General features: G+C 36.1%; 1 protein-coding gene across 1 annotated transcript; it reads right to left on the bottom strand.

Moving 5' to 3' along the window:
- Window positions 1-3807: 3807 nt before the first annotated feature.
- On the bottom strand, window positions 3808-9469 carry LOC108994674 (IAA-amino acid hydrolase ILR1-like 6). The gene is made up of 5 exons (XM_018969981.2): window positions 8837-9469; window positions 7686-7811; window positions 5115-5429; window positions 4890-5018; window positions 3808-4427 (listed from the first exon to the last, which is right to left on the bottom strand). Exons 1-5 carry the CDS (start codon window positions 9326-9328, stop codon window positions 4062-4064), a joined length of 1428 nt encoding a protein of 475 aa, XP_018825526.2. The 5' UTR covers window positions 9329-9469; the 3' UTR covers window positions 3808-4061.
- Window positions 9470-10844: the final 1375 nt, after the last annotated feature.

The raw sequence follows: 10844 nt of genomic DNA, 5'->3' as shown, positions 1-10844 counted from the left end.
GTCCTAATCTTTGGGTCTTTCCTCAATTGGGCCAAAGTCTTGAATCTTACTAAGGTGTTATTTGTTTTCACAGATGAGTTAAGATAAAAGTTAAAAATTGAATAAAATATTATTAGAATATATTTTTTTAATATTATTATTATTTTAGAATTTGAAAAAATTGAATTGTTTATTTTATTTTGTATGAGAATTTGAAAAAGTTGTAATGGTTAGATAAGATGAGATGTGTTGTGAAAACAAACGAGGCCTAAGTTAGGCCCAATGTCCTTATGCTTACTAAGTTGGGCCTAATATCGTGGGTCTAATAACTTAGGCCCATAGTCTTGTGTCCTATAAGTGAGGCCTAAAATCTTATATCTTCCAAGTTAGTCTTAAGTTCTTCACTCTTACTAAGTTAGGCCCAATGACTTTATGTCCTATACATTAGTGTCCTCCAAGAAATACTTAAAACTTTACATCTCTCAAGTTGGGCCTAAGGTTTTTTAACAACTTATCCTTAGTCCATCACATTCTTAGTGCATTAAGGCCCTAAAGTCGTATATTCGTCAAGTAAGGCCTAAAGTCTTATTGTCTCACCTAAGCTTTTATACCCGAAAAGCTTGGGCCCTTAATAAACCACTCTTTGGGCCTTCTCCAATTCCATAAAATATTTAACCCATATTATTAAGCACATTAATGTGGCAACCCACCAATCTGCACTAAAAATTCTCCCTTATGGGGGCCTCTACGCTTCTTATCCTCAAAATTAATAAAACACTAAAAATTCTCTAAAATAATATTACTAACCTAATGAAGCTTCAAAGATTTCATTTTACTCGAAATCAATATTGCACTAGAGTCTTTTAGTAATTCTACTAAACCCAAAGTATACGGCTTTTTTGCCAACTCAAGTATCCAAAATTGTTCTTATTATCAAATAGCTCAACTCCTAATTAACTAGAAATAAGGCTACTAAATTCAAGGCCTAAGGAACTTTTTAGGCAGGGTGTTACAGTCTATGACTGTTGGTATTCAATCCCTAAAACTCTTCTTCAGCAAGGACACGTGGAACACATTATGAATTCCATGAAACTCAGTTGGTAAATCCAGACGATACTCAACTGCTCCCACTTTCTCCAAGATCTCGTAAGGTCCCATTTATCTCAGACCTAACTTTCCTTTAACGCTGAATCAGGTCACTCCTCTCATTGGATACAGATTCATATAGACCCAATCTCCGACTCCAAAATCTAGATTCCTTCTTCTGATGTCGATATAGCTCTTTTGTTGACTCTGTGCTATCTTCATCCTTTCCCTGATCATTAGGACATGTTCCTTTATCTCCTGTACGATTTTTGTTCAAATCACCTTATTTTCTTGACTTCGTCCCAATATCTGGATCGTAGATCAATCTTTAAAAACATAGATGCTCCCTACAAATGATCTAGTAGATCCGAGGTAACAGATACTTTTTCTTTATCTTCAACTTGTTCAACTCCCTGTAGCGAATGCACATCCACATCAAACCATCCTTCTTCTTCATGAATAGCACAGGATGAATAAATCCCTTATCTAACAGTTTCTCCAAGTGCACCTTGAGCTCTCTCAATTCTGTGGGAGCCATATGATACAGTGCTTATGCGTCAAGCAGTCGCAAGTTCCAACTCTATTTTGAACTCTGCTTCTCGATCCGACGATAATCCAGGTAACTCATCAATCAAAACTTCAGGAAAGCCTTCCACCATGGGCATCCCATGGACATTTTCACTTTCGACTAACTTCTCTACAACCATCAACAGAAACACTGAGGCACCATCCTCGATCCATCTCCTAGCTTGTAATGCCAAAATTACTGGAGGGGTGGCTTTAACTAACGTTCCTGCATAACTAACCCTATCTTCATTTGGGGGTTCAAACAAACTTCTCTCTTATGACAGTATATTAGCATAGTGCTTGAACAGGCAATCCATTCCCAAAATCAGATCAAACTCCATTAGACCAAACACCATCAAGTCGACCTTCAAAGCATGGCCAACGGGCATTGTGCACAGTTGGGACATGCATGGCCAGCAGGCATTGTGCACTTCCCTCCTGTGCATGTGCTTCGGCACTGTACATAGAGCATAATGTCAAGGATTTTCACACTGTGCATTTGCTCATCGACGTGCATGTGCTTAGGCATTGTGTATAGATATATACATGCTCACCCACCCATGCAAGTACTAAGCATTTAAGTGTATGGACTTTGGGCTTTGTGTGGAACTATGCATTTAGGTGCAGAGTGTTTGCTCGCCAATGCATGTGCTATGTGCATGTGTCCCATGTATGAACTTCAGCCCATGGGTGGGGAAGATGAGTGGCCTGGTCACTTGAGCTGCAAGTGCCATGTGCAGGCACTTAAGCGTATAGGATTATCAACTACATGGGCGAGGAAGAGTTTACTCGCTTGATTTTTGTGATGGCATCGTTAATAAAAGTAAGAGCAGGAAAGTTGGGAGTACTTATCTGAAAAGAGCTTCATTTGCTCATTCGGAGATTATTTAATGTGCGGAAAATTGTCTTTCTCCCACCACTGGTGTAAAAAGTGAATCAAATCTCATGAATGACATTACTGTTGATGCCAAAAAAATTGCACAATAGGCCAGAAGGGGAGAAATAGTCATTTCCAACCCCCTATAACGATTCAGGCCTTGATCAGTGTGATCTAGAGCCCCCATTAGTGGTTTGATACTGTTGTACGGTGTCGGTACGTACATCCATTCCTGTGAAAGAAAAATAAGTGTAGAGAAAATAAAGAGAGAGACATATATTTACGTAGTTCAATATAATGCTTATGTACATGGGGCATTTGGGGAGAGAAAATTCACTATAATATGCTTGTTTTACTGTCTCATGCTCATTGTACAATGGAGATTTGGAACCAATTTACTAGAGGAAGTCCTTTCTCTGGAGCCCCAGTTGTGTTGTTGAAAGCTGAAGAAGAAGTCGAAGTTCCTATTGGAGTTGTCTGGCGGTGATTGGTAGCCTTTTCCTTTTATCTGACTATCTTTCTACGTGCCCCTAGGGAGTGGCAGTGATTGGCAACCTTTCTCTTGCGTATCTGACATCTTCTCCTCCTTTCCACTTTCTTCCTTACCTTCTAATCATTTCTTCCCGACACCTTCACTCTCTTACCTTCCCGTCATTTCCTTCTGACACATTCTCTCCCTTGTCCCCTCATCTCCTCTTTCTCTCTTCTTTCGTCTTCTAGTGAGGGCCCTTTGGTGGACTGAGCCAGTCCATTCATATGGACTTTGGGATATTTTATCTCTTGGAAGCCATATCACCGTAAGCCTCTATCCATCTCGGTGTTCGCAAAAAATAAACATACCATCTTCTGCCATGAATTACCATTCTTCTAAGCTCAGTCATCTCTCTCAATGGAAGTTAGCTAGCTCAGCTCAATGAGCTCATGGTCATCCCTTCGACTGCTCTGTTTCTGCACCTAAAGCTCTCTCACGCATACGTCTCGGTTCCTCTTTCACAGTCCCTTTGCTCCAGCTCTACCTCACTGGAAGCAAGCTTTTAAAGCACATGGCCAAAACTCACGTCAACTCCCTGCTTACAGAAAGTTGACCGACCGCTTACTATCACCCGAAGATCGGAATGTTGGTTTGACTTAGGTGGCACATGATTAGGAAGTGGATAGATTAATTACTTCATTATTTGCTTGGCTGTATTCTACTTATCTGAGATTGGGCAATGAAGAAAGGCGTTGCTAGGCTACTTCTACCGCGTGTTTGAGAGGTGTCATATTTAACAGACGAAGGACACGTTTGGCTTGCGAAATAGGTATTTCCATTCCTTCAGTTCTTATCGAACATTTACAATTTTACAATGATTCTTATATTTGACAACAATAGCAATAACTAACTACAATAAGATGTAGAATTCATATAGCAGTTTAGTTTGTCAGCATATGTATCCCTGGAATCCCATCTGACCAGAATTCATAGAGAATGCAAGCCATTATGAACTCCTTGTCGCTTGTGTCTTCTGCATAAGATGCAGCAGATTCATCCACCTCGTCTGATTCATGCATGTCATTCGTGCTCGTTGAGATATCTTTCCGCAAGGGTGGCATGAGCTGCCGCGCCTAAAGGCAAAACATCTTCATCGATGATAAAATAAGGTGAGTGGCCTGTGTGAGTAGAACCCAAGGTCTCATTCCTTATGCCTATGTAGAAAAAGCCAGCAGGGACCACCTGACAGTAAAAGGAAAAGTCCTCAGCACCCATCATTGGTGGAACCACCCTGAAATTTGTTGGACCCACCAAATCAATGGCCACTTTCCTCACATGCTCGTACATTTTCTCATCGTTCACGGTGGGGGGATATATAGTGGACTCGTTTTGGAAGAAATCAACCATTCCCGAGCATCTGTAAACGCTGGCCTGTTCCACAATTACCTGTTTGTGATGATGAAGATTGAATTCTATTAGCTCAAGCGTTTTAAGACTTGTACTTTTCAAGAAATTATAAATAGGCTACCCAGAAAACAATTATATTGTCTTTCAGATACTAGAAAAATGAAGAGGAGTGGGATAACTCTTTATAAAGTTTAGGATGAGTTTGTCTTTAAGCCGTGTGAGATTTCTCAACATGCTCCCTCAAGTGGGGGCCAGTATTTCCGGTATCATAATCGCAAGTAGGTCGCAGGAGTCCATCATTGATCATAGAATAACTTGCTCTGATCCCATATAAAAGCACCATATTCTCCTCATAAAAGACTTAATAGGAGAAGTTGGATAATTCCTTATAAAACTCAGAATAAATTTATCCCTAAGCCACGTGGAACTTCTCTACAGGGGATCATGGCAGGTCCAATTTTAGAGACACTAATTAATCGAAGTACTGGTTTCAAGACAAACCTCTTCTATTCTATGAAGAAGTTGGTAAAAGCTTGTGTTAGAGAAAGCCCTGAAGGTACCACCGAGGATAACAGTATCTGGGATCGTGTCAAGGTTGTCACCTCCATTAAACGATGTTACCGAGACAACCTAAGTGACAAAGATGATACATTAAAGCAACTTCACGAATTCTTGTTCCCAAAATAATACGCACAAACAGACACATGCATGTGCGCGCACACATACCTGCGAGTCCAGTGGATTTGCTTCGCGAGACACAATACCTTGTAAGCTGATAACTGCAGCTGAGGCTGCTAAAATGGGGTCAACGGAGTGGTGGGGATCCCCAGCACTGCCTCTTCTTCCACTGATGACGGCTCTAAAAAAGCCACAGCCGGCAAGCAAAGGACCAGGTCTTGATCCGATGATGCCCGTGGGATGCATGTGGGATACATGAACTGCGAATATGGCCTCCACATTCTCCAGAGCCCCGTCTCCGATCATCCCTTTTGCACCATTCCCTGCTTCTTCTGCAGGCTGAAACAACAGCACCACTGTTCCCTATCGACGGCCAACCATACAAAAATTTCAAATTGTTGTTCTTTATTTATTTATTTTGTTTTATATCTGCACGAATCTTGATTGACTAAATTCGACATAAAGCAAAACAGGAATTATCAATAACAAGACAAATATTGATCATTTTCTTTGTTTGTTTCGTTGGAATATTTCCATGTTTCAATCAATTAGTCCTGGCCTAGTACTATAGAACACTTTGACGAGCAATATATATTATAATACGTTAATGAGACAATGGATAGGAATCATATTCTATTAAGTACGTAGCACACCCAAATTGACTCACAATATTCTCTCATCCATCCAAAACAACACATGATTTTCCGTATTATATATATTTCAAACGAGGTAGTTAGTTTCAAACGAGGTAGACTTCAAATATGTCAAAAGCAGAATTTTCAAGGGGAAGTTATATTTTGACCCCTTGAAGTACTAACACCATTTTGCAATCATATATGCATGATCTGATTGAAGTTACAAAATAATTACAATGTATAACACCCGCTATAAAAAAAAAACTACTTATTTCTAGTCAATTATTTCCTGTCAAAATGATTATTTTTTATCAAAATGAAGATATTCTTATCACAAATTATCATTTTCATCGTAAATGTACATTTTTCTTATAGCGCGCCCATAATAAAATTTGCCAGCGCGTTCGCTTTACTCCCTGTTTAAGCGGCAAAATGAGAGGGATCCCCTCCATCATGGTCTCACAAGTACTACCTATTGGCTGATCGGTGGAAACCATGCACACAAAAAAAGATAAAATAATTTTGGCATCCTTGAATACATCACCCAACAAAGTAAAGAATTTATTCATCAGAAAATATGTTACAAGCATCTAAAGAAAATAAGAATAATCGTTGCTACTTTTATTATACAAAAAAAAAAACAGGAGTGATTATTGCTACAAATCAAAAGGTGCCATGATATTAATTAACAAGCCAAGATCCTTTAAGCATATTAAAAAAAAGTTAGGAACATATATATATATATATATATATATTATATATCATGCTTAAGGACTAAGCATTCGAGAGAGAATCATTCATGACTAGTATTATTTTTTAAAAATATTTTAGTCACAAAGACATTTAATAAAACTTAACTTATAAACTAACGTATATGACTTGATGTGGTACATGAAATTCTAAAATTAATTTTATTATAAAATAAATTTAGTATATCATATGAAGTTATATTAATTTGTGCGATCTCTTTATAACTGTAATAATTTTCTTAATTTTTTTTTCATTTTCAATTAATATAATTTTATTTTTTAGTGAATTTCCACGTCCTTAATTTATAAAAAAGATAGTGCTAGTGAGCATTCATGTGAAAGATTGAGTATTATGGCCGATTATTATTAATATCTTTCTCTTTATCGTCTGGAATATCCAAAATTTAAATGTGATGCTAAAGGACACTCGACATATATAGGTTAGGCACAGATGCATTCTTAATATTGCTCGACTACTATAAGTAAAATTCAGACAGAAATGATCAAAGATGTCGAGAATTTAATAATTATTCCAAGTTCACATGACCACTCGAAAAGGAACTTCAAACCTCCCTCTCGAGTCCAGATGTTTTAAATTTTTTTTTCTGAAATATTTAGATTAAAAATTGAGGGAAAAAAAACTCTAAATTGGCCTGAACAATCTAAAACAGGAAAAAATAAATAAAGTGAACAAATTAAAGCTTGTCAGGGACATTTATATCTTGTAATAAGTGTGACCATGACCAAGAGGAAGTACTGATATCTATGTTTGTTGGAAAAGTAACACGTGTTGCATCTATATACGAGATTGGCAAAACATATTCAATTCTTTACTGTCCTATATAGCTCTATCTAACACATCATTGTGCACGTTTTCTGGATCCAATGCTGTCCACCCAAATTTTACGCTAGTGCACCAACCGATCGACCCCATAAGCCCTCTATATAAATATATATATATATATATATATATATATATTATTTAACCTTACAAAATCAAAATATTAATTTTCCATCATTTAACAGTCTAACCAAAATAAAAAATAAGAAAACAAATAATTTTTTTTAATAATATTACATAAAATCGTGAAGTTCGCAACTATCGTATAATCATTTTAAAAAAGTATAATTTATTATTAAAAATCAAATAAAATAAAATTCAAACCACCCGTGAGAGAGAGTAATGGATCATATATAATAGATCAAAAACACAAATGAATGAACCGAGGCCAAACCTTCAAAAGATGCTGGCGACTCTTCAAGATCTTGGCAGCGCCGAGAAGCATGGCAACATGAGCATCATGCCCACAAGCGTGCATTTTCCCCGCAACTTTGCTTTTGTGCTCCCATTCAACAGCTTCCTGCCACAACATATTTATAGTTCTACCTTTTAGGATCATAAAAAGTTCTTTAATTATGATAACCCAAATATTTCAGCTCATGAATGAGTACCGTACGTGTCCACAAATGTACAAAGGCCAATGCTAAAAAAAATAAGAAAAGTATTGTAGTAAAAAATAAATTTATAAATTGATATAATTTAATATAATATGATAAATTTAAAATAATTTTATAATTATATGTAATTGTGGTTAAAACTATAGACATATATAACTACAACGTTTGCTTTGAGATTTGAAGCATCTCACAATCTATTACATGCAACATGGTTAAATGCAAATTTCACAGCATGCACGTGACTCTGAACATTATACTTATATATACCTGACCATGACAACAGACCCTCTACAACAGTGTAAAAATACAAAAATCACGCAAAATGAAAATTGAAAAATGCAAGGAGTTTTGCTGCAAATCTGTTTACAATATCACACATCTCATATTTATAACTTTTCATAACATGTAGGAGTATTTTTATAGATATTTTTCATATAACGTCAGATATAGACTGGTGAATAGTATAAGAAGAATTTTTTAAATTCAAGATATATCAAAGCCGCCATGAATGATGGTACAACTTTTGATTTGGGACTATCCCATAAATTCTATTTCGCATGAAATGGGATATTTCGTATGTCGAAACTGTACATAGTACATATGCGCGCACCTGGTGAAAGCGGACGTGAGATCTCACTCACTCCATGTCAGCATTAACAAGGAAAACACAATATATATATATATATATATTAGGAATATATAATTTACCTGATCAATTCTAATTCATGTGGTCTCTTAGCAATTACATCAAAATGATTCTAAGCTTAGAACAATAATTAATAATAATTAATGTAGAAAAATGGAAATCTTGGAGCTTCTATTAATTGTCCTCAACATAGCCCAAAAAATGTTTTTCCCTACTTAAAATACATGCATATACATATACATATGCTCATATATACATATACGTATACATATACAAAGGGACCTGAATTGGGAGTGCATCCATGTCAGCTCTGATCGCCACAAACGGTGGACCGCCGGAGCCGATCCAAGCTCGAATACCAGTCTTGGCCAAAGGGTACTTGTAGCTAACCTCCATGCTATCCAACTCCTCTCGGATCAACTTGCTGGTCTCGAACTCTTCGAAAGCAAGCTCCGGGTTCGCATGGATCCTCCTCCTCAGGCTCCTGATCCACTCCGCGGTCTCCGGTCGCCTTGCGTAGCCTAAAACCGCCTCCGCGCATGCTTTGGCGCTCCAAACCGCGCAGTCGGGAGTCGAGACGGGCATAGAGTCGGCCGTGGCTGATGGGACAGTCCGGTTTTTGATCGCTAAGGAAGGCTTTGGACAGAGAAGGCAGCTCGGGTCGAAGAACGGCCGGTCTTCTTCGGCTGTCGTTATCGGCTTGGCGAACGGGATTATGGATTTAGAAAAAAACGTAGAGATGGAGAGTAGCACAAGAAATCTCTGAAAATCCATTTCCGAGAGAGAGACTTGCAGAAGAAGAAGGAAGGGCGGAGCAGAAAGAGAGAGAGAAAGAGAAAGAAGAGGAAGAAGAGAGTGGTGAGGTGAGAGGTGAGCATGAGCACGTGGAGATAACAGAGGGAAGAGACAATATGTGCTCGTGGGGAATATGCAGCATAGGATAGCGATTAGGTGTTGAGGTTGTAAAATAGAATTGTCTGATTAAGGCGAAGTGGAGTTGATTAGCATTAGCTCAATTTATATCATTTTATCCTCGCCTCGTCTCGTTTATCTTATTATTATATTTTTTTAAATTTTATAAATAAAATATAATAAAAAAATCAATTTTTTCAAATTCTATAATAATATTAATAAAAAATAATATTTTATTTAATTTTTAACTTTTATCCTAATTTATTATTTAAATCTCATCTAACTATTTTAGAGAGTTAGATAAGATCGAAATTTTATGAATAATAGTAAAATAATTTATGAATAGTTGTGACAAAATTTTAGTTGAGTATTTTTTAGATTTAAAAAAAAATTGAATAAAAAATATTATAAAATTAAGATATTATTATAATATAGTTTTATAATATTATTTTTATTTGAAAATTTAAAAAATTGAATTGTTTTTTATTTTTTATTTGAAAGTTTAAAAATGATATAATGATTAGTTTGAAAAAATTATAATGATTAATTTAAAAATGTTTATATTTAAATTATGTTAAAGAAGGAGATGAAATGTGATAAAGTCAAAATTTTAAAATAAGATCTATTTTCAAACAAGCCTAGTTGCGATGGTAACCCTACCCCCATAAGCCCTCCAACCACCTCTTGGCTGATCTTGACACTACTCTTCACTTCTTTATTAATTTTTTCTTTAGCCCGAGAGTTATTTTTATGAGTTATTCTACCCCCGTGCAGATCCACTTAATTTAAATATTAGATTTAATTTATAAATTTTAAATTTTAAAATTCATTTTTTTAATTAAAATTATGTCATTTAAGTGTTTTGTTAAGCATATTTTACACACCATCTTGAAAATATTTTTTTCTTTTTTTATTTTATTCTTTAAAGTTTTTTAATTTTATCATTTCTATTGCACTTGATCGATGATGTTATTAAAGTCTCTCCACTAAATCTTCGTTAACTAATTATTCAAACCACCTATGTTGATTGTGTCACGTCACGTGTTCATTATCCGGCCGTGGGTACAGGATCGAAACAAGATAGCTCCATACTGTTTGCATTTTATAAAAAAAAAAAAACAAAAAGACGAATGTCATATGTTCAAGAGTGATTCTAGTCCACATTATTAAAAAAGCTTCACTTATGGCAGACGAATACCGTAGTAAACAAATCAAATTACCTGAGCAGCGTACAAATAATCAATCATATTCTTATAGAAACACATATTTCTTCCCATAAAAGGCCTAACAGGAGAAGTGGGGTAACTCTTTAAAAAATTCAATATGAGTATGTTCCTAAGTCGTGTGAGACTTCTCAACACGCCCCTTCACATGTGGG

This window comes from Juglans regia, chromosome 6 (genome assembly GCF_001411555.2).
Source record: "Juglans regia cultivar Chandler chromosome 6, Walnut 2.0, whole genome shotgun sequence".
Classification (NCBI taxonomy): domain Eukaryota; kingdom Viridiplantae; phylum Streptophyta; class Magnoliopsida; order Fagales; family Juglandaceae; genus Juglans; species Juglans regia.
Note: the sequence above shows the minus strand (reverse complement) of the source record. Positions and strands in the feature narration are given on the sequence as shown.